We start from the raw sequence: 24,955 nt of genomic DNA, 5'->3' as shown, positions 1-24,955 counted from the left end.
AGCATCTGCCCTTGGCTCAGGTCATGATCCCAGGGTCTTGGGATCAAGCCCCTCATCGGGCTCCCTACTCAACCAGGAGCCTGCTTGTCCTTCTGCCCATCCCTCTTCCTATTCCCCCTTCCCCCTCCCCCTGCTTGTGCTCTCTCTCACATGCTTTCTCTATTAAATAAATAAATTATTTTAAAAAAAGAAGAAGAAGAATATGTTCTTGATTTTTCACAAGCAACAATTCTAATGCCAAAGTTTTTCAGGAAAACAAGGATTTTACCAGCAAAGTTTGACTCTGAAGCCATCCCTCTGCTGTCCAAAAGCCATTCGCATTGCCCACAGCAGTCAACAGAGACTAGAGACATCGGACCCCATATTCCAACTCATCATGCCCGCACCCACACCACAGGGAATAACCTGCAAGGGTCACAGGCATGTCCTCCTCAGGCTCCTCATGCCTTACACTTAAAATAACACGGAAATAAAACCCACCAAGAAATACTTCCTTTAAGAGCCATCATGTAGCCCTTAAATACATTCTCATAGTAGCGTTAAGACTCATACAGATTAACGATTTCTCCAGGGCCAAGTGGCTAATAAACAACAGCAAAGCCAGATTTTAAGCTCTAGTCTGCTTGCTCCCCAAGCTCACGCCACTGCCACACCACGAAATTGTCCAGCTTCACACATCCTGCCCTATTTCCTGGACATCTGTGGGAGAATGCTCTGACCACGCAAAATAAATCAGGGCTTGTCAGCTGAACACTAACCCTGGCCGCCACAGGGTCAGAACCTCTCTCAGGCAGTAGCAACCCAGAGCACCGACACCTCGGAGACGTACCTGAAACTGCTCTCCGGGTTCCCCCAGCATTCCCCGGGTCACCAGTCAAGCCTCCTGAACACCCAAATGTAGATGTTCCGCCTCGATGGCCCGCGAAGGCAGGGTCCTGGGAAATGCCAGGGACAAATACTCATGTGGAAGGAATGGCAAACAACACACAAATCCAGAAATCAGTAGACCTGAGACCTAGTCTCAGTTGTGTCCCCAGGTAGTTATATGACCTTGAGAAGTTGCCTGACTTTTTGCATTTGTTTTCTCTGTTATAGTACAGAAATAATAACCCCCTACCATCATATCTCACAGGTTTGTTATGGGTGTGATGAACAGAAAGGCTCATCTTTTTTTTTTTTTTAAGATTTTATATATTCATTTGAGAGTGAGAGAGACAGAGCACAAGCAGGGGGAGAGGCAGAGGGAAGGGGAGAGACAGAGGGAGAAGCAGAAGCAGACTCCCCGGCGAGCTGGGAGCCTGACATGGGGTTGATCCCAGGACCTGGAGATCACGACCTAAGCCAAAGGTAGACGCCCAACCATCTGAGCCACCCAGGTGCCCCCAGAAAGACTCATCTTGAACAGGAGAGGGCTTTGTAAAGTGCAAAGCACAAAGTAACTGTGGGGTCATTATGATAGGACTACCACCAGCTGGCTGGAGAGAAGATTAATGTCCATGAAACAATTAGAAGGTGAAAGAGTAGATAATTAGGTACCAAATTATATGATACAGACCTGGAAGATTACAGTCTCAAAAGGGGAATCTCTGGGATCAGTCAGAGACACCACACAGAAAAGAACGGATAGGACTAGAGGACGTTGACAGCAGAAATGTGCAGCCGGCAGGAAGGGGGTGAAGCAGTAGAAGGCTAACAGTGCTGATCAGATGCTGGGCTTTGGGAGGGCAGGGAGGCCACAGTGCACATGCAGGGTCAGGCCAGACTGTGGAAAGAAGACAGTCAGGCCAAGGGGCTGGGGCAAGACACCGCTTGCTGGCGACAGGGAGAACAGGGGAGAGCAGAGCTGGATTTGACAGCAAACACTTGTTGAGCACTAACAATTTGGCAGGCACCGTAGAGGTTAGGGGGATAGCATGATGGATAAAGACATGAACCTTGCTCTCACAACTGCATTTGAATCCTAGCTCTTCTGTCTGCAGTGACATGAACATCAAGACACAAGCTTTGCCATCACAGGACTCTGAATTCAAATCCCTGCACTGACTGCCACATCAGTGACCTTCATGAAGCAACCAAAACTCTCTAATTCCCACTTTCCTCATTTGCAGTACAGAAATAATAATCTTTCACAGGCTGGTGGTGAGTACTAAATTACATAAAGCACATTAAAAAAAGGTAGGTGCCTTCCCAACATAAAACAGATGATAACTACTACCATTATCATTCACCAGCCCTGTGACCTTGGGAAAGTTGCTAACCTCTCCGGGCTTCAGTTTCATCATCGGTAAACTTACAAGGTTGTTGTGACGATGAAAGGAATAACTGGTCTAAAGCAGCAGGCATGAGGCAATAGCTCAGCCAAGTTCTCTTTTCTTTCCTTAGCTCCTTTCCTTAACCCCCTCCCTTTTCCCAAGTCCCACATTTGAGATCTCCCTTGTGATGCTCAGCCCCTCAAGGAGGGCACTGAGGACATAGCTAGGGCACTTGCTGACTCTAGAAGTCAGCAGGCCCATTTGAGCCCAAAACTAACTTACCCAGTTCGGGACCGCTCCCATCCAGGAACACCTTCTTTACTCACTTCTTATCATGTAGCTTCAATTTGCAAGCAAGAAGCCTTTTCTACCTGATGGTCTGACAATTCCTCCCATGAAACTTAACCAGAAGAGAAAGTCCTGAAGTCTAAAATGATGATAAAAGACAGGGGAGTGGTATTTCCAGTGTCTTTCCATAAGAGAAAAGGGAAAGGTGCTGGGCGCCCTGATTGTGGGGCAGACGGGCGCCCTGATTGTGGGGCAGACAGACCTCACAGGCCTCATGTACATAGGACAAGGGCAGCCAAACCTGAGGCAACTTCCAGTGGTTCCGGGAATGTCTGAGAATAAGGCCCTCAGCCTGCTGCAGTCACTCAGGCGTGAGGAAAAAATTAGGTTTTCACCAGGAAAGGTCAACTCATAAATACCTGATTAACCCGAGCAAACACATTCTGCTCCAAGTCCAGGGAGAATTTACAACTGATCCAGAACAGAAGTCAAGCTGAGTACATGTTTTCAAAGCTATAACTAACAATTACTGAGGGAGGGCCTGGTGGAGGGAATGATGGCTGGCTGTAAAAGTTTAATCCAAATCAGGTGAGTCCAGACTCCCCAGTGGAAGCTGCTTTTTCTGGAAACAACTCCTGCACAAACCTGCAGTGCAAGCTACCTTGCCTTGACAGACAAGAGCCACCCTCCCACCAAGACCATGGGAGATGCCAAGAAGCAGAGCATATTAATGACCACATCCTTGCTTCATCTAACCAGGGAATTCCTTTTGTGAAGAAAGAACACCAATAACTCTAATCTGATACCTAAGGAAGGCATGGTCAGATCAAACCTGTGAAGCCACTGGCTAGATGTGCTTTTCCCTCAGTGCTTCCTTTTTTTTTTTTTTTAAGATTTTATTTATTTATTTGACAGAGAGAGATCACAAGCAGGCAGAGAGGCAGGCAGAGAGACAGGAGGAAGCAGGCTCCCTGCTGAGCAGAGAGCCCGATGCGGGACTCGATCCCAGGACTCCTAGATCATGACCCGAGCCTACGGCAGCGGCCTAACCCACTGAGCCACCCAGGCGCCCCTCCCTCAGTGCTTCCTTCACACTTTGCAAATCAGGAAGGGAAAAGGGAAAATGATCTTTCATAGAGCACTCTTACTAGGACTCCTACAAAAGTTGTTAAACTTGTAAATTTTTTTTTAAAGACTCATTTATTTATTTGGGCGGGGGCAGGGGGGTGGTACAGAGGGAGAGGGAGAATTGAGAAAATCCTCAAGCAGACTCCCTGCTGAGGACAGAGCTTGCAAAGACGGGGCTTGATCCCAGGAACCTGAGATCATGACCCAAGTAGAAATCAAGAGTCAGAAGCTCAACGGATGGAGCCAGCCAGGCGCCCCCAACTTTTAAATGTTTTTAATCCTCCCAATAATCCTGTATGATAGCTAATCCCATTTTATTTGTTTATTTATTTATTCAGATTTTATTTATTTGTCAGGGTGCCTGGGTGGCTCCATGGGTTAAAGCCTCTGCCCTCAGCTTGGTTCATGATCCCAGGGTCCTGGGATCGAGCCCCGAGTCGGGCTCTCTGCTCAGTAGGGAGCCTGCTTTCTCCTCTCTCTCTCTCTCTGCCTGCCTCTCTGCCTACTTGCGATCTCTCTGTCAAAAAAATAAATAAAATCTTTAAAAAAAAAAAGATTTATTTATTTGTCAAAAAGAGAGAGAGAGAACATGAGCAGGGGAGAGAGAATCAGGCTTCCTGCTGAGCAGGGAGCCCAATACAGGACTCCATCCTAGCACCCTGCGATCATGACCTGAGCTGACGGAGGACACTTAACGACTGAGCCACCCAGGCATCCCTGCTAGTCCCCTTCTATAAATGAAGAAACAGAGCCCCAGAAAGATGGGCAACTTGCTCAGAGAAGGGTCTAGTAAGGACAGAGCCCAAATCTGAGCCTAGTCTGCCTGATTCTAAAAACTTTTCTTTCAACAATTATTTATTGAGAGATTACTCTGTGCCAAGCACTAGCCTTGGGTGAATATAGAGCAGTGTGTAAGGCTCACGAAAGCCCTGTCATTATGGAGCGCTCCTTCCCAAACACAGCTGTCTCCACATACAGCACACCACACATCTAATAAGCAGATCCACGCATTTCTTTCTCCACTTGCAGGCAGGACTCGACAAGTACGTATGGAAGGACTGAATACAGTCCTTTCCCTCACCTCACAAGAATTCCTCTCAGAGGCTTTCCAGACAGCATTCAACTTGTACTCGAGTCTGCATCCTTCTTCCCACCTATGGCAAGCCAAACCTTAAAGCAAAAGCTTCCTTGTAGTACTGACAAAATGGCTCCAGCCAATGAGCATGACGCCAGCAGACTTCAGAGTTTACAAAACACTTTCCATACGTTATCTTCTTTAGTCCTCATAAAATTTAACAATGTAGGTGTTGTGCCCATTTAGAACAGAAACAGACACGAGAAAGTTTAGTTACGTGTTTTTTGTGTCCTTCTACACAATTGAGTACTGCATCTGAGCTAAAGCACAGTTCCCCTGGGTCCTGAATGCATTCTCCTCCCCTTCTCCTAAGAACATCTCATCATCTATTCTCAATACTAGAGAACCCAAAAGAGTAGCACATCACTATCTAGACCATTCTGTCTGAATAAGCTTTTCAGGTTTCCCACAGCATCAAAACAGAGCAAATAAACAAAAACCACCATTGTATTTCATCCTATTGTGGTATTTACTTTGTTAATAATATTTAGTTACTTTTCCCATTAAAGGTGTTTTAACTGTATTTTTTATGTTCTAATTTGCCATTTATTCCCAAAAGAAATTTTGATGTATAACACTAAGCATATATGCTATATGTGTAGAAAAGGCCCTGAAAATACTTTTATAATTCTTTCAAGTCAGTGAGAAAGATAATTCAACTTATGAAAATCCCTTCACAGACTTGCCTTCTTCTGGAAAGACTTTAGCTTCTGAAGTGACACAGATGGTTAGGTAAAGGTTGCAGAAAGTATAAGCTTCAATTACAGATTAATAACTCAGCACGTTCTTTGCAAAAGTAACCCAACCCCATACCTCCATCCCCCACGCCCACCACCCCACAGTCAACAGGTATATTCCAGCAACCAAGGCCAGACAGAGGGCTCTGTCACCACCATTCATCTGCATTGTCCTAACTTTACTAATTACAAGGAAACCTCAAGAAAGAAACAAACTCTAAAGCCAGATGCCAAAGAAAAGGACCTAGAGGAACAGAGGCCTGCTCCCCAGGAACCCAAAAGGCATCCTACATAAAAGGCCCTATTGCCTCTGGTATAACACAGCACACTCTGAGCAAATCAAGAAGACCCAGGCTTGGCCTGATTCAGAGAGCTAGCCAGGCCTGCCCAACACCCTTCCCTTTACCAGTGCGACACGATGCCTGAAATTCTAACACTATTACAACTTCATTTGGTTCTTTAACAAACACATCCTGAGGGGCACCTGGGTGGCTCAGTTGATTAAGTGGCTGCTTTAGGCTCAGGTCATGTTTTCAGGGTCCTGGGATCGAGCTCCACATTGGGCTCCCTGCTCAGCAGAGTTCTCTCTCTCCCTCTGCCTGCTGCTCTGTTTACTTGTGCGCTCTCTCTCTCTCTCTCTGTCAAATAAATAAATAAAATCTTTAAAAAAAAAAAAAAACACACATCATGAGTGCCACCCCCTGCAGGAGTGGTAGTAGTCAAATGGGAAGGGGGCTGGGGGAGGGGGCTGCAGATCCATGCCTCATGAATATCAGCCAGATTAGAGATGGGCAGAAGGCTCTGGTAATTCAGGTCAAGAAAATAATTTTGCCTGCAGAAACTGAAGATGACTTTCTGGAGGTAAGAAATTAGCTCAGCATGGAAGTCTAGTCGGATATGAAATCATTTGTGCTACTTTAGGAAGGTAACAAGAGGATCTGGGAGAGACCCGGATTTGAATTCTGGTTCAGTTATTAACTGGCTATAATGACAATCAGGCAAATTACTTTCCTTTCATGAGTATTTCCTCATCTGTAAAATGGGCATGATACATATCTCCAAAGACAGCTAGTGAAAAACACTAGTCCCAACCTAGACCATGGTAGGAACTAATAAACATCCTTTCCTTCTCCCTTTTTCTGGTTAGAACAGGAACACACATCAGGAGGAGTGCTCCAAAACAAGGGAAATTACTTTCCAGCTAACAGAGTAAAGCCCTTCGGAGGTTAATAGAACAGAGATTCAACCTGAAGGCATCTCAGGAGTTTATAGAGAGTAGCAAATCCAGGCATCTCCAGATCAAGGTCCCAGGCTCTATCTCTCTTCACCATGGCAACCCATTCTGGGAAAATACCACATCACTGTGCATTTAGTTAGATGAGGAGATGGAAACCCACTCCTCAGCTCCCCGGAAACACAGCTCTGTGCCAACTTCTGGTACTACAGGAGGCTGGAGCTGGACCCAGTAGAAAGATATTGAGTCCAGCTGCCAACATTTTAATTAGTCCAACCTTAAAAGTCTATAACCACAGGGGATTAAAAGGAGCCCCCAGGGAAAGACTCTGCCCTTCACAGGGTTCAGCCAATTAGATTTGCTCAAGTGCCCTAATTTTCATCACTGAATTCTTGAGGGAATCAGGCCTGACCAAGCTCTAACTCCTGGCTGAGTACAGGAAGAGCAGTTGGGTGTGGGCTGCGAGAGAGGCAGTATCAAGTATGCCCTGAGGCCCTGACACCCTTCCAGCATCAGTAAACTAAGCCTTGCTTTGCCAGGCTTCATTCCTCCACCCTGGTGTCCTACTGTGACTCATTTTCCCAGTGGCTATACCCTAGCTGATCCACACCCGAAAAGCTAGCAAAGGCTAGTTTTGATTCTCAGTTCTGGGGTAATCTCGCCCCAGTCACACTTGTATTTTAAAGGAAGATTCTCCAAAATGGAAATAATTTCAAAACTCAAAAGAATAGCGCTACATGGTAAACCAACAGGCAAATATGAAAATTGAGGCAGGCAGGGGTAAAGTGTCTTGTTCAAGTTAATGATAAGATACCACACTCAAAAGCCAACAATCTCTATATTTCTCAAAGGCTCAGGCCCTCTCCCTTGCCTCTCCCTTCCCTTCTCCTGCTGTCATTGAAAGTGAAAAAGGAAGGTTGTAAGGAAAAGTGAGAACCCAGGGGACAGGGGGTAGTAAGGAGAAGGGATGAACCAGGGAATTAGATAGATGACCAGAAAATTCAAAGGATAACTACTAATAAATTACTTCTATATGTATAAAACTAAACACCTGTCACATTATTTCATAAGATCTGTACACGTCAACCTTATAAGTTCTATCATCCCCAAAATACCTGGAATGGGGGAAACAGAGGCCCACGTTAGCTATGTCTACTCAATTCCTAGCCTAGTGTTCTTTTTTACTAAAGTACCTATCCCATAAGAAAACTGTGAAGACTAAAGAAAACCAAGCCAGGAAAAGGGGAAAAAAAGAAATAAAGGCTCAAGGGAAGTAAGCGAAAAGAAAATGCTTTAAGGCAAAAGCAACAAAACAAGAAGCAGCTATTTTGTTAGAAAATCTTGCAATTCCCCTCCACTCTCTCGGAGGGGTGTGACAAGACCTCAGACAAGATGGCCAGTTTTAGGGCTGCTTCCATGACTGGCAGCTGTGTAACCACAGACCTAACAACAACACAAGCAGCCTACTCCCACTTCTCAAGAGGACTCAGGAACAGGTGTACCAAGCTGAAGAGAAGACCTCAAGGGGACTCCAAGCCAGGGCTCACCTCGTCTAGCAGGAGGCTCCCCCAAAGCATAGCCTCAAATTCAGCTATCACTCTGCCCCAACGCCTCGAGCCTGCAAAAAGTTGGTGGAAGACCCTGGGGGAGAGGGGACAGTACTCATCTCTCAGGCCAAGAACAGCTAATAGGATAGGATTGCTTACTGTTCCTTCAGAAACTCCATTTCCCACTAGAAAAGTAGAGACGTGTAACTATGGAAAACCTGGAACATGCCCAGAGAGCCCCAAATGCAGGTGAGTAGTCTTGGACAGCCTAAAGTGAAAGAAGACTTCCCATGAAAAACTGTAAGGTTGGGCGCCTGGGTGGCTCAGTGGGTTAAGCCGCTGCCTTCGGCTCAGGTCATGATCCCAGAGTCCTGGGATCGAGTCCCGCATCGGGCTCGCTGCTCAGCAGGAAGCCTGCTTCCCTTCCTCTCTCTCTGCCTGCCTCTCTGCCTACTTGTGATCTCTCTCTGTCAAATAAATAAATAAAATCTTTAAAAAAAAAAAAAAACTGTAAGGTTAAGTCTGCTCATATTCGGCCAAAATACTCACTATTTATATGGGCTCTACCTCAAGCCATAATCCTGGAATAACACCCTCACACACAGCACTTAAGAGTTTTACAAAGGATGGGACGCCTGGGTGGCTCAGTTGGTTAAGCAGCTGCCTTCGGCTCAGGTCATGATCCCAGCATCCTGGGATCGAGTCCCACATCGGGCTCCTTGCTCGGCGGGGAGCCTGCTTCTCCCTCTGCCTCTGCCTGCCATTCTATCTGCCTGTGCTTGCTCTCTCTCCCTCTCTCTCTGACAAATAAATAAAATCTAAAAAAAAAAAAAAAAAAAAAAAAAAAGAGTTTTACAAAGGATATTATCTTCTATTACCTTCACAAGGTAGAGTTTTGTTTGTTTGTTTGTTTGGGTTTTTTGAGGGTTTTTTTTTTTTCAAATTTGGAGACTAAGGCTCAAAGAGAAAAGGGAGCCTGTTTAAGAGTTTATAAACAGAAAATGGCAAAGCCTGGAATTGACCCCAAGTTTTTTCATCTCCAAGACTCTGATTTTCCTACAGTGAAGGCCCCAACTTTGTTAGAAAGCTTAACAGCTAAAATGTAAGAAACTTGGATTCTCAGACTTGGAATCCACAAAGCAGTTATTGTATGACCTTAGGCAAATCATTTCATTTCTTTAGGCACCAGAGAGCTCATCCATAAAATAGTGAGATCTGAAATAAGTGTGTAGAGCAGTCTTTGGTTTCTAGAGTACTGTGAAGTATAGCCCCTTGCCCAGCACTTCAAATAAAGTCAACTACCCCTCCATGCATCACCCCCTAGCACTGACCCTCCTTCTTTTTTCTAAAAAAATTTTTATTTATTTGACAGAGAGAGAGAGAGAGAGCATGCACAAGCAGGGGGAGCACCTAGCAGAGGGAGAAGCAGGCTCCTCACCGAGCAGGGAACCTGATGCAGAACTGGATCCCAGGACCTTGGCAACATGACTTGAGCCAAGGGCAGATGCTCGACCTACTGAGCCACCCAAGCACCCAATGACCCTCGTTCTAACTGTCATGTTTTCTATTAATGGCACCACCAGACTCCTCACTACCCACACTCAAAACATGGGTATACCTCTGATTCTTCTCTTTCTTTCCCTCCTACCCTTAAACCATAAGTCCTACTGATTCTACATCCACAATGCAGACCCTAATCTCCACAAAGCCTCCTACCTGGGCTCCCTGCCTCCAACCTCATGGCTACCAATGCATTGTATACACACTCTGAGACTAATCTCCCCAAAGCAAAACTCAGGTCATGTCCCTTCCTTGGTCAAAACCTGCAAGAATGACTTTCTGCCTAAAAAGTCATGTCTAAATTCTTTAGCCTGGCATTGAGCCTTCCCTGATCTTTCCTCAATCTTTCCTGCCTTATTTTATAGTACACTCCCTCATAGATGCTCTTCTCCAGCCAATCTGAACTAACTAATGTCCCTTAGAGACTACTTTTTTCCATTCCACACCTTTACTCATGACATTTCCTCTGGCTAGAATGCTGGCCTCAACATATCTTATATTTCTACCAAAAGTACCTGAAGAGCCACTAGGGCACCACCTCTTCCACAAAGCTTCCCTGATCTCATTTTCCAAAAGGACTATAAGTATTATTCATAAGGCACTGAACCTAGATTACCTTGCACAATAAACTATAAAATGGGAGACCCATTGTGAGGATTATACAAGATCATGTATGTGAAAGTAAATAGCCCAGTCCTAGGATAGAGTAGGTACTCAATAAACAGCGGCTCTTATTATAATAAAGAAAAAAGTCAGTGCACATCTTATACTCCCCTATTATACACAGTACTTTTACTAGGCAGGAACTGTCATATAACATGTGACATACACTTAAATGTTGACTGAGGAAGTAAAGAACACTATGAAGATACAGACTCTATCCCAAAGTTTATATCCAAAAGAGTTCAACCATAATGCTAGTTCTGGAAGACACCAACTGAACACACACCACTCTGTAGCTATAAACTTCACCACTGTGATAGTCCCATTCAGAATTTATAAGTGAAATACACCATTCTCATTCCCTCCCCCACACCAAATTCCTAATCCCATTTCTTCCAAGCCACTTAAGGAAGAAACCAATGCCACCAACAGTCTGATAAGCTGTACACTTTTTAATCCAAATGCACATCTCTACCTAACTTCAAACAGTAATGTTTCTATTAAACTAAACATTACTGTTTAGTTTAATAGCTATTAAACTAAAATAGAAACATTACTGGACTTTGGGTCAGATAAATCTAAATTCAAATCCTGGCTTAATAACCTTGAGAAAATCACTTAAATCTCAGAGTTACAGTTTCCTTATCTACAAAATGAGAAAAATATTCACCCCTAAGCGTTGTTGTACAGATGTAAAGCACCTACCCCAGTGCCTAGAACATAACAGGTGCTCAGTGAATAGTAGCTCCTCTCATCAACTTATTTGAATTGTCTTTTTTTTTTAAGATTTTATTTATTTATTTGACAGAGAGAGATCACAAGTAGACAAAGAGGCAGGCGGAGAAGGAGAGAGGGAAGCAGGCTCCCTGCTGAGCAAAGAGCCCGATGCGGGACTCGATCCCAGGACCCTGAGATCATGACCTGAGCCGAAGGCAGCGGCTTAACCCACTGAGCCACCCAGGCACCCCTTGAATTGTCTTAATTACATATTTATCTCTTTAGCAATAGGAAGGATGAGTTTCAGTGAACTTTGCCCTCATCAGCAAAAATTAGGTGAAACAAGATCTTCTGGAGTTTGGCAATCCCACAACACACAGGTGTGCAAATACACACACACACACACAAACACACCCTACTTTCCAACCTGGGCATGTATTATATGGGGCAGCCGTCCCCCTGGCCACTACGTTTTAGATGCTGGCTCTGGGAACTTGGCAAACATGGACACATTTGTTTTAACATACACAGTAGTGATGAGAGTTCTGAGAGCTTCCTGAGAGGCCTGAGATAACCCAGAGAGGCCGAAAGGGAGCAGAGCTACTGAATCACCCTGGAGAGAATTAGAAGCACATGAGATTTGGAAGCCTGCCTGCCGGCTTGCCAGTGAGATTTCTGGTCATTACCTAAGCCAGAACTGCACATTAGGCAGCCAGGAGCTCCGTAGAATGTGGCCAACAGAGGAAAGGGACAGATCTGTCCTCGCTGGGCCATGCTGGCAGCACAGCTGACTCTCTTAAACTTTTGCCTCCTCCACCAAGTCTCCCTGGAGGAAAGTGCCCGGGAGGAAAGCTGCTGTGATGTCCGCTCAGGCTGGAGTTCTCTGAGGTCCGGGGAGTTCCAGAATCAGAGATAAAGTTTTAAAAGCCAGCAAAGAAGTCTCCCCCCTCCATCCCACAACCCAGGCTAAGAAAAGCAGTTAAAGTGTATTCTGTTCATTTGGCTGCCTCAAGTATGACCTGAGGTAAACCCATGTGGACCATGGAACCAAAGACAGGGACAGCAGGACCCAAGGAAGGCCTGTCCACAGGACTCATGTCAGCCCTCTCGGAGCACAGCCCTGCTGCAGCCACCTGCTCAGGTAGCTATCGCTGTGGCAAACAAAACCTGCTAGCCAGGGACGCCTGGGTGGCTTAGCCGGTTAAGCACCGGCCTTCGGCTGGGGTTGTGATCCCAGGGTTCTGGGATCCGGTTGGGTCGCGCATCAGGCTCCTTGCTTGGCAGGGAGTCTGCTTCTCCCTCTGCCTCTGCTTGCCACTCCCCCTGCCTGTGTGTGCGCTCGCTCGCTCGCTCGCTCTCTCTCTCTTTCTGACAAAGAAATAAAACCTTTAAAAATGTTATTTAAAAAAAAAAACAGGGGCGCCTGGGTGGCTCAGTGGGTTAAACCTCTGCCTTCCGCTCAGGTCATGATCTCAGGGTTCTGGGATGGAGCCCCGCATCAGGCTCTCTGCTCAGCAGGGAGCCTGCTTCCTCCTCTCTCTCTGCCTGCCTCTCTGCCTACTTGTGATTTTTCTCTGTCAAATAAATAAATAAAATCTTTAAAAAAAAAAACAAAACAAAAACAAAACAAAAACAAAAACAAAAACCTGTTAGCCAGAATCCAGGGCCAAACCATTCCCCAGTGTAACTAATAACTATTGTCAAGCACAGCTTCAGTACATCCTCCACAAATAGGGACAAAATACTAGGGACAAAAAAATCCTCAGAAAACCCACCATGTGAATTCTACCCCTACTCTCAGAGCACTCTGTCTAAGCTCTTCTTTGGAACTGATACCACATTATCCAGCATTCTCCCTTCGTACCTACTCAATCCAAGGATGCACTCATTGCTATCCACCAGCTACCTACTGAGCACACAGTCTCTAACCAGCACAGTGAGAGATACTAAGGATATGTACTACGGCCAACAAATCACACATGGCTCTTGTCTTCAAGACAGAGGAAAAGATGCAACATGAAACCAACGAAAAAAAAATCAGAAACAAAACCAAAAAAAATGGCTTTAAAATCTATATAACACTTTCATATAAATTAACTCTCTTTTAACCCCATTTTTCAAGTGAGAACCCTATAGTTTGGGTCCTACAGCCAGTAAGGACTCCAGCCAGTGCTCTTGATTCCAGAGCAGGCTTATCTCTTGCTTCAAGAGGCTTGAGCAGGGTGTGAAGTGCCCAGAGTAGTAGAGACCCCAAGCACCCCAAGAGCTTGATGGGAGAGAGAGGGAACTCGTGGCTAGTATTATCAGGGAACACTTCCCAGAGGACTGAGAGGTTAGGTAGGAAGAAAGGAGGAGAGGGGGGGCATTCTGGGAGGAGAGTACAATGACATAAGCAAAGGTAAAAGAGAAACATGGTGAGGTTCTGCAGACCAGGATAAAGAAAATAGAGTGGCTGGGCCAAGGCCCAGAGAGAGGAACAGAGGCAGATGAAGAAGGCCAAGTGGTCTGGGACAAGAAGCCTGGGTGGAGAAGAAAACTACCACCCACCAAGGGATTTTAGAGGCTGCACCATCTTTACCCCAAGCTCCCCAGCAGAAAACTAAAGTACAGGGCTGCTGGCTCATTTCAGGTTTTCTGCGCATGGTCTCTCGTGAAATAAACCTGCTCCACTCCAACAAACGTGACAGGGCCATAGCCATCCCTCTGCAGGTCCCCTCGCCCCAGCAAGTTATGCCAACACAGGCAAGGCTTTGTCAAATTCTCAGGACCCAAAGAGCTTCCCCTTGGCACTTTCCAGGTGTCCCACAAAGCTCTAGACACATTTACCCTGCCTGGGGAGGCCCCAAGTCCATACATAGTGCAAGAGGCCGAGCCAAACACCACTGAGACATGCAGCACAGTGGCTGGACGCTCCTCCTTCGGGGAGCCTGCTCCTCACGTCCCAAGAGACAGAGATCCCTCTTCACCCTGAACTGAAATCCCAAGGGAGTGGTACAGAATGCAGACAGATATTAGACACCCTTTGCCACAGATCCTCCTGGGCTCCCTTTCCTGGGCCTTATATGAAAGCTCTCTAGCTGTGTGGGAAACTCCTTAGAAACAGTGCTTGGTGCTGGCTTTGTATACTCCCAATTCTGCCCAGCCCAATTTCTGTGAACATGATACAATATTGCGAACTGCTTTCTAGTTCTCCTCTGTATAGGTCTCAGATGCCCTAACAATCCACACTGGCTGTGTTAGGGCAGAGGGACTCTAGCACAGAGTAGAAATAGCATGTGAATAAGAATCAGACAAAATTAGATTCTAGCCCAGGCTAAGACATTGGGCAAGTTTCGTTACTCTCACGTGGAAAACAGGAGAGATGGTCCTTAAAAGCCCTTCAGCTTTGACATACTAGGATGTTAAGTCCTAGCACCCAACACCAATGACCTAAAAGGTCATAGTAAGTTTTCGTCTGTCAGTATGTAAGTTCCAGGTCAATGCCACTTATAAGTCTAGCTCTTTGAGGCCAACCTGGCATGGTAAAGTCTCCAAGGTCAGTAGATGTACAATGGGTTTCAGAACTGAAGGTACCAAAATGAGGAGTTGCAAAACAAGGCTAGAAACTAGGATAAAAAGCTACTTTAGGATTGGGCCTAAGATACAAGAAGAATATAGAGGGAGGGGCCATGCCAACTCTACATGTCAAAGCAATGAAGTCATGCATGAACCAAGAGGACACAATACCAAAGGGAGTACAGAGAGACTCCACAAAACTCTAGGAGGCAAGTAAAAGAAGTTTAAGAAAAGCTAAGAGGGCATAGTTCTTAAAAGCCATTGTTCCCAAGACCATGGCCCTAGGGTGATACCACAGGCATCTTCTTTTTACCATAGGCAGGGTAAATGTATCATGGTCCTAGGGTGATACCATTGCCTCCAGTGATCCCCACCCTGCTGTTATTCACCTCCTTGTGTAAGCCCTTCACCTGGAGTATGGGCCAGACTTACTGATTTGCTTCTAACAAACAGAATATGGCAGAAGTTGTGGCATATCAGTTGCGAGATTAGGCAATAAAAAGACTGTCGCTTGGGTACTCCCTCTTGGATCACTTGTCCTGAGGGAAGCCAGCTACCGTGTCATGAAGCAGCCCAATGAAGAGTCCCATGTGGCAAGGGACCCAGGCCTGCCAACAACCACATAAATTAACTTGCAGATGTGCCACCCCCCATCAAGCCCTCAGCCCCAACCCAACAGTTTGATGCAATGTCATGAGAGACCTGAGCCAGAGGCACCCAGCTAAGCAAGCACCCAGATTCATAACCCAAAGAAACTGTGAGATAATAAATGTTTACTATTTTAAGCCTCTGCGTTTGGGGATAATTTGTTATGCACCATTACAGGCAGGGACCAGGCCATTCTGGTCAGCCATTTCAAACCTGCAGGTGGGGCTAGGGAAGTGGTTACACCCAGTAAAAGGAAGGGGGTATGGCGGGGGGGAAATAAGGTCAAATACAAGCACCCAGACTTTATCAATAGCTTCCCTACAGCCTAGAGTAAGCCCTAAATAAAAGCCTCACTTGGCTATACCCAGAGTCTATAGGTGTTTGATGGGTATACCTCAAGTTAAACAATAGAACTATAGGAGGTTAAGAGAAGCAACTACCTTTAGAGAGGTGCTACCACAAGCAGACACTTGGATTCTAACTGAGGTTTTTCAGACCCACAAAAGCTAGGGTTGAGAGATTTTATTTATTTGACAGACAGAGATCACAAGTAGGCAGGGAGGCAGGCAGAGAGAGAGGAGGAAGCAGGCTCCCCGCCGAGCAGAGAGCCCAACATGGGGCTCAATCCCAGGACCCTGGGATTATGACTCAAGCCAAAGGCAGAGGCTTTAACGCACTGAGCCACCCAGGCACCCCAACAGTGAACTTTCTAAGTGAAGCTTCTTTGTTCAACATTACCTAACCCTCTCCAAGGAAAATTTTTTCAACTTCTAACCAAATGCTTAGTAAACTACCGGAGAATCAGAAGCAGAAAATAAATTCCCTTCAGTGTAGTTCTACAAACTTCATTATATACAAAGTATACTACATGCCAAGCCTTTGCTAGGAGCTTGGTGTCCTACCCTCTGGGGGGCTTACGGTATACTGAGGAAGGCAAGCACAGACACAGATAACACCACAGGCACAGCATGGTTCTTAAGATTATAGACTCTATCAGACTCTTGGTGATACATGACTAGTCTATTCAAACACCCTGTCAACACAGCCATCACCAGACCACTGAGGCTAAAGGCTCTAAGTGCCAGATCCGTGAGGAACACATCAACAGGTAATACATTCTGATAAAACCAACAAAGGCTTGGCACACAGATCCCCAGAGGTATAGTTCTGGTCCTACGAGTTTTTAGCAATGGGAGCAAGAACACAAATTTCTCAGCCACCAATGTGTCACTTTAAAAGACCATAACAATAAAAACAGTCCCATCTAATTCCAAAGTTAATGATAAAATAAGATAGATTGAAAAACAAGAAACAGGGATGCCTGGGTGGTCCAGCCGGTTGAGCGTCTGCCTTCCACTCAGATCATGGTCCCAGGGTCCTGGGATCAAGCCCCATGTTGGGCTCCCTGCCCAGCGGGGTGGCCTGCTTCTCCTTCTCCCTCTGCCCTTCCCCCCAGCTTGCATTCTCTCTCCCTGTTTCTCAAATGAATAAATAAAATCTTTTTAAAAAAAGAAAAAGAATAAACAGTTCTGAGCGTGGATGAAAATATCAAGTACCCTGGGTGAGCAGCACCTCCACGGGTTGAGGAAAAGTCAAAAATGTATACCAATACATGAGATGGTTTGAAAGGAAGAGTGAAAATGTGATCCATTCAAACAGGCCCTGACTGCATCTTTTCCAACAAACTTTAACAGAGGCTTTAGGCTGGGCACAATAAAAACAGAGATAAGTAAAATACAACGCCTCTTCCCTTCTTCCACAGGCTTTACACTTGGGAGAGAGCAAACATATATACAATGTTGTTATGTGTTACATCAGAAATGTATACAAAGTGTCCTGGGGGTAATAAAGAAAGCTCTGTATTGTTATTATTTTATTTCTTAAACTGTCTCCTGGGCATACAGTATTCAATGTATTATTCTTTACACCTTGTTGTATATTTTAAATATTTCATTTTTTAATCAGCAGTAGCCCCCCCCCCGCCCAAAAAAAGAAGAAGAAGAAGAAGAAGGAAAAGACAGAAAGAGAAAGAAAGTTCTGTTAGAAGCCCAGACTTTTCTCCCTAGAATTCTGACAGCCCGAGCTGCTGTTTCCTGGAGTATCATTTCCCACAAAGGGAAACATACCACAGCATGCCCATGAAGTCATTAAGCAACGGTATCTCAAAGTTACTCAGCAGGAAATGAGGGGCCCCTTTGCTCAAACCCAAGTTCTATGGAGCCCAAGGAAACCATTTCCCTCAACAAGACCTCATCCCTTCCTTGTCAGAGAACAGGCGTTCTTAACATGAAGGCCCCACATCCCTGAGGAGCCCATGGATAGAATTCAGAGGACCCTGTGAATTTGGATGGGAAAGAAATTACATCTTTATTTCCAAATTTCTTTTACTGAAAGTTAACATTTCCTTCCATTATATCTTATGGGCAACAAACCACAGTATTCGTAGCAGTACCTATGATTTTGTCACCAAAAGAAATGACATTTTCACACCACATTATATTTGTACATGTCTCAAAATAGTATTTACATTTATCACTACTTCAAAATTATGGTAGCTCTTAGCCCTGCCCCTAGATCACATATAACTGTGATCTTCCTGTCGACAGGCTCTCATGCGAGGTAGCTGGCCAAGTATGAAGCATCTATTGTTCAGCCACCAACTGTGAGACTCCATGTACTCACACTGGTGACCGGGGCATCTACAATGCCCCTTCCTCCAGCCTTCCCCACGTCAAACCACCACTCCCTCCTGGTTCCCAGGAAGCCCTCCCTAGTCACCTCAGCCAAGCCTAACCTACACACAGCTCTCTTTTTTTTTTTTTTTTTGAAGACTTTTTTTTTTTTTTTTAAGATTTTATTTATTTGACAGAGAGAGATCACAAGCGGGCAGAGAGGCAGGCAGAGAGAGGGAGGAGGAAGCAGGCTCCCCACAGAGCAGAGAGCCCGATGCGGAACTCGATCCCAGGACCCTGAGATCATGACCTGAGCTGAAGGCAGAGGTTTAACCACTGAGCCACCCAGGTGCCCCTACACACAGCTCTCTTAATTCTTAGCCTACGCTGTCTACACTGCCTGGTTTTATGCTTCCTTAAGCCTATGCATTATGCTATATTTAATACAGAGCATGCCCCCTGCCCCCAGACTTAGACTTCTTTGGTACCCCTAAGTCTCTTCCACAGCGCAAAGTAAGCAGTAAACACTCATTATGGACTTGTGGGTTGAATAACCAATTAAGTCAAGGTCCTTGACTTGACTGTCTTCATCTAGTTTGACCAATAACCCACTGTGGAACGTGTATTTGATGCTTCTTGGGATGTCAGTTCCCTCATTTGTAAAAAAATAAGTGGGTTGAACTAACTGATGTTTCCACCTCTTAACTTCTGAATTAGGCAACCACTTTCTATCTCCCAAGATCTGAGAAAAAATTATGGGGGAAACTGAAATGCCTCCCCCAGCTCTCCCAGGCAGTGTTAGTCACTGCTCCTCTGGGCTCCCCACAGCCTTGTGTGTGTGTGTGTATACAATACCTCTATCACAGAGTTTATCACAAAGTTGTGAGAGTGTATAACCTAAGGGCTGAGGTGGAGGCAAGAGTCAGGCTGCCTGGGTTCAAATTCTAACTCTACTCCTTACTTGCTGTATAACCTTGGGTAAGTTACTTAACCTCTCTCTGATTCCATTTCCTCTAATATAAAACAGGGCTAATACTCAACATACTGGATGATAGTAAGAATTAAGTGAAGGGGCACCTGGGTGGCTCAGTGGGTTAAAGCCTCTGCCTTGGGCTCCGGTCATAATCCCAGGGTCCTGGGATTGAGCCAAGCCCCCGTATCACATGGGGCTCTCTCCTCAGCAGGGAGCCTGCTTCCCCCCCAACTCTCTCTGCCTGCCTCTCTGCCTGCTTGTGATCTCTGTCTGTCAAATAAATAAATAAATAATCTTAAAAAAAAAAAAGAATTAGTGAAATAAAATGTTTGGAACAGTGCCTGCCACACACTAAGCACTAACAAATGTTAGTTGCTATCACCGCACCATTATTAATGTCTTCCTAGGCACTGAATTGCTCCTTGAGCTGGATCTCTGTCCTCCTCCCCTTCTCAAAACACTGCTCTGGTTACGCTTTCTTCCATAGCACCAGACCATGATAAAATATTTATGTATTTATTTCCTATCTCCCCATTAGACGGTAACCTCCTTGAGGACAGAGAACATACCTGTTCTGTTCATCCTTAAATTCCTGCCACTGAACATAGTGTGTGGCACAGAGCAGACACTCAAATATCTGTTAAATAAACAGCACATGAGCTGGTACTGTTCAGAGTTTGCTGAATAAATTAACCTAGCTAAAGAGTGATTGTCAAAGCTGAGGTGTGGGTACAGATGATGTCCTAGTTGCTCCAGGATTAGTGTGACCCTCTCCCCGCCCCAATATTAGCCTCCGCCAAGCCCCACCCACCTGCCCTTGGCCCCCATCCAGTTCCGGGAGCTACCCTCAGCTAAAATTAGCATAGCCACCAAGATGGTCAGGCCATTTATAGCCTTGGAGGGAGCAGCAACTAGCTGGGTGGGCAGACAGGGCTCTGGCCTCCCACTCCCATCAGGGGTTGATTGAGAACCCAGCCTGCAGTCCACACACTGCTTGGATGCCTATCCTCCAAGGTCCTGTTCTGGCTATACTGAGTCACACCACAGTTCTGGATCAGAGTTATCTCCCACCCTGGCAGTCACAACCTGACTCACCTGGGATCCCCCACAAACATTCTGCAGAAAACCTTTTGAGTTTCTGGAAGCAATGAGCCCAGAGTCTACAGGAGGTTCTAAGCATCAGTTTCAGGGCAGCTTCAGAAATGCAGTCCCCAGGGTGGCACACCCAGGCCCAGATCTTTACTGAGAAAATGACTTAGCACAGCTGGGTGTGCAGGAATCAAAGAGCCAGGAGGGGACAGGAATGGCCTCTCCGCTGTCAGATGAGAGGGCCTCTTAGCAGAGCACCTGCCTTCACTGCAGGAACAGGGTTTTAAGATGGACCTATACATCCAATGAGAGAAAAAAATCCAATTCTCTGGCCTCTGCAGAAGACTCTCCAGGTGAGAAAATGACAGCCTTCTCCTTGGATCTTATCAGCTCAGTTACCAGGGCCTGCCTAAATAAATGACCAGGAAGAAAGTAACGTTCTCTTGGCCCTGCCTAGCACTCCTTTAACAGGGCAGGGCCAGAGAAGATGGAAGAAATCTAAGACCTGCCTATAAGAGAGCATAAGACCCGCTTTCTTGACCTACAAAAAAGGGGCTCATACCACCTACCATGCATTCTACTAGACTATCATGAGCCTTTTATAGGAAAAAATAGCTGTATAATTATAAAATATAAACTACAGAGAACATATAAATTGACCAGGTATGCCAAAGACGATTAGAGAAATGGCAGCTTTAAGGGCAAGTAAAACTCCTGCACTCTAAGAATACATGGAGACTGGAAGGGCTACGAGGGTTCCTGGCTGCATAAGGAGCTTCTCCACAAATCCTTTAGCAGAGCCCAGTCCATAAGCCACCTCTTTGCAAAAAAAAAAAAAAAAAGAGAGAGAGAGAGAGAGAGAGAGTCCCTGTCTAAGCCAAAGTCCCAGATAGGCCCAAGGGACAACCTAGAACAACAGTGCTGGGGTCCCCAGGTTCCCACAAACTATAATCATGCCTGGCACCTAGGGTCCTTCTCTAGGACTTCCCTCCCTGGGATTCAGTATTATTATGACAACAGAAACTAATTTCTGAACTGAGAGGAATCAAGGACCAAACCAGAGGCCTAAGTGGTATAATCAGCATAGCCAGGCCTCTGAGATATGCTATGAGGAGGGCTGTCCCCACAAGATCAAGTCACCTCGTGGTTCTGAGGGATGCTGGAAGGCCTCTTACCTTAAGCACAATCTTCTCGATTCAAAGTTAATGCTTAAAATTCAGAACGTCATCACTTTAGCTCATGTCTAAAATATAAATCACCTCCCCCCCTCCAAAAATATTCATTTTATCTCAGGCATTCATATTTTAGGGTGAGAAAAGGATATTTCAGCCTAATAAGCAGGAGTGTCACTGACACAGCAGAGATGTTCCTAGGTTCTACTTCACAGTTTGATCCACATCTGCCTACTAGACTTTCCCCTCACAGCCCAACGAAAATCTAGCTTTGAGCTACATTTCCGGGGCCAAGGAGATACCTTATGGAGGAACAGGATTCATCTGCAAGAAAGACCAATCTTCAAAACAACAGCCTAGGTCCTATGCTTGTTGCAGGGCAACCCTACTTGGAACTCAGCCTTCAGGTACACCCAGCCCAATCAAAGAAGTTAAAAGAGGGGGGCGCCTGGGTGGCTCAGTGGGTTAAGCCGCTGCCTTCGGCTCAGGTCATGATCTCAGGGTCCTGGGATCGAGTCCCGCATCGGGCTCTCTGCTCAGCAGGGAGCCTGCTTCCCTCTCTCTCTCTCTCTGCCTGCTTCCCCGTCTACTTGTGATCTCTCTCTGTCAAATAAATAAATAAAATCTGAAAAAAAAAAAAAAAGAAGTTAAATGAGGGGGTTTTCCGAGAAAGGGTCTACCATCAAAGCCAGCATCTGGATCCATCCATAAAACTTCCCAGCCACCATGACCTATGTTTCCTTTCCCTCCTTCTATCAATGGGTATCACTGAGCAGTCACCTCATTAAAAACTCAGCTATAAACTCTCCCGAATCTGCAGCCCACTGCTTTGGATAGAACACAGTACCAGGGTGAGAGAAACGAGGAAAGAAAACCAAATTCCTTCTAAGCCTTGTGTAAAACAACTGAATTTTAAAAGTATTCTTTTCTTTTGCATTCTGCAACAGAACTCCAGGGCTCCTGATATCTAACAAGGCTCCATGAGTACATAAAGAAAAACAGGACAGGTCAAAAATACCATAGAATTCCTACCCTCATCCGTCAGAAGAAATACAATAAATCAACAAGTGGCCCCAGAAATTATACCATACCCACAATAAGAAAAATCCATTTACCTCCCTAGTGGTAAATAGTATTCGACCTAACGAACTACCGTGATATTTCAAATGGGATTGCTAAAAGACAACAGATTACCTAAGGGAAGGGAAGGACTAAGTTTCCCACGCTTGTTGGAACCGAAAGGCACACCTCAACACCAAGCTATAGGGCAACAGAGTTGGCCCAGCCCTGACTTTCCCTGCCCAACCCAAGTAGCCTCAACCTTCCCTGTGCTGACAAGTGCTGAAACTGGCCAAGAGCAAATAGACCTATCATCTGCTTAGGCCATTCTTCCAGAAAAGTAGTCCTGAGAATGGGTCCTGGCTTGCTGATCTGAAAGGCCAAGGTGCCCCAAAGGCCAACCCCTTCTCACTGCCAACAGAAGACATTCTGGGGAGAGAGGAGGAAAGTTGCTTGCCAGGGACAGAGACATTAGCCACGGCTCCTGAACAGAAAGAACTCCTTGCACTGCTGAGAACAGGCAGTGCTATCACCCGCACATGCAGAAACCTAAGGTTCAACTTGCCCCTCGTTCTGAGTCAACGCTCCCAGCCCACTCCAGCCCGTGGCAAGGCCTTACCTGCTGCAGTGGACTCCTCGGAACTAGCCCCCGAGCCAGCTCCCGTCGCCTTCTCGCTGTGGCTATGGCTGAAGCTCTGGCCGTGATGCAGGAGAAGCCCCCAGAGGAGCCACAGGGCAACACGGGCGCACACATCCATGACTCCAAGTCTCAGTCAACATGCACCTGATGTGGACACCTCGGGATCCCAGAGCAAAGCCGGGAGCCCAGAAGTGTAGCCGACAGTCCTGGAACCCCAGGCAAGATGCCCTCGAGGCGCCGCAGCTGTCCAGGCACCCGCCGGCCTGCCTCCTACGACAGCCAAAGGTCAAGTGCTCCAAGTTTGGGCGCGGGAGGAGGGCGGGTTCCTCCGTTCCAACAGTGGGTCCGCCGGAGCTGCGGCGGCCTGAGCGCCGAGTCTGCTCCAGCCGCTTCCGGAGAGTTGGGACAGGGTGGCTGCGGGGCCGCTGTCAGCTCCGCAGCGGGCTACACCTCTGCGGGAGGAGGCGGACTGGCGGGATCTCCCGCGGGCACCGGAGTGGGGGAGGAAGGGAAGAGAGGGGAAGAGGGGGGCACCTGGCCTCTCCCTGCCGAGTAGCCGCGAGCAGCACAGGCTCGGAGAGGGCGTGCAACTCGCAGGTCCCCGCGGGCGCGGGCGGCTCCGGGATCCCAGGCCTCCTAGGCCGAGGTCGGCGCCCCCGCCCAGTCCCGTGCCCAGGCGGCCCGCGGTGCCCAGGTTCAGCAGGCGGACGCGCAGTGGCCAGGCCCGGGACAGCGGCTCCCCGGCAGGCTGGCGGGCGGCGCGGGGCGGGCCCGGGGCGGGCGGGGGCGTGCTCTCCTGCAGGCCCGCCCCGCGCCGCCCGGCCCCCAGCGAAGCCCGGCCCGCCCCAGCGCCGGGCTTATCCCGGAATAACCTGTTAGAGACAGCCGCTGGGTGCCCTCAGCCCGCGGTGGGCTCTCCCCGACCCCGGTCCGCACTGGTGTCTGCAGGACCCCCCTCCCGCGCCAAGGGTCGGGTCCCGGCCTCCCCTTCCCCCACGGGAATCTCTCCCGCTCTAACCGCCCGCGGATGGGCGGGCGCGCCCCGGACACGCAGTTGCTCAGGTAACCCAGGCCTGCAGCGACGGCGACAGTAACTGCCCTGCCCGATCTCCGGGCCTCGGTGCTGCTCCACTCGCCTCAGCTCTAAAGCCGGGCTGGACAGAGACCCCCGGCACAACGATTGCAATCCCGGGATGCCTGAAGCGACAACTGCCTGGCCCGGATGGGCCGGGGGCACGCTCCCAGCCCCCCACTTCGGGCCGGCTTTCAGGCTCCGCCCTCCCTCCGCGCCGCGCAGCCAATCAGCTTCCTCCTCCCTGCAGTTTAGGAACCTGCGCTCTTAGTCATCCGCGCGCAGCGGCCCCTGGCGGGCAAATCTGGGTGCTGCACACAGGACTCGAGCTCCTGGGAGGCCCAGCCCCTTTGCGGAGGGTTTGGAGAGTGAAGCAAGGATCCGCCCCAGGGCAACCTATTAGGGACTGAGAGTGTTTTCAGAGGAAATGATACTAGAAAACAAAATGAAACGTCCAAAACACTATAGTTAAAATTGCCCTACTTATCCCTTAAGTCTCGGCTAAAGGACCCCAACAGCCCATCTGCTGACCCCCCCCTTCCTGCCACATTCAAGAGAAGTCGGATGCGCTCCTTTAACTGTCACCGCCCGGTTTCCTACCTGCCCCTCAAATCCCCTCCCCTTTGAGGTTTTTGTGGGTAGGACCCGTGGCTGGTTCCTCTCTGCCTCTCACTCTCCCAGCTCTCCGTGTCGGTTGGAGAAGGTGTTAGCGACTTAGAATGAGTGCCCCAGTGAAGAGAGAGCCGCGCCTGGGCCTCCTTCAACAGAGCCTGCATTTCCTGTTCTCTCTTGAGTATGCTGTCAGCAGATCTTT

At 47.3% G+C, this 24,955-nt stretch overlaps 1 protein-coding gene across 5 annotated transcripts in view; it reads right to left on the bottom strand.

Moving 5' to 3' along the window:
• STIM1 (stromal interaction molecule 1) overlaps positions 1-23,187 on the bottom strand; it is a 203,856-nt gene extending 180,669 nt beyond the window's left edge. For all 5 annotated transcript variants that reach the window (XM_047690777.1, XM_047690776.1, XM_047690778.1 and 2 more), the window contains exon 1: positions 23,049-23,187. In XM_047690777.1, the coding sequence (XP_047546733.1) occupies positions 23,049-23,187 (139 nt within the window). The remainder of the gene's footprint in view (positions 1-23,048) is intronic.
• Between the last annotated feature and the right edge of the window lie 1,768 nt (positions 23,188-24,955).

This window comes from Lutra lutra, chromosome 10, assembly GCF_902655055.1.
Source record: "Lutra lutra chromosome 10, mLutLut1.2, whole genome shotgun sequence".
Classification (NCBI taxonomy): Eukaryota; Metazoa; Chordata; class Mammalia; order Carnivora; family Mustelidae; genus Lutra; species Lutra lutra.
The sequence above is the reverse complement of the archived record's forward strand: the minus strand, read 5'-3'. Positions and strand labels throughout refer to the sequence as shown.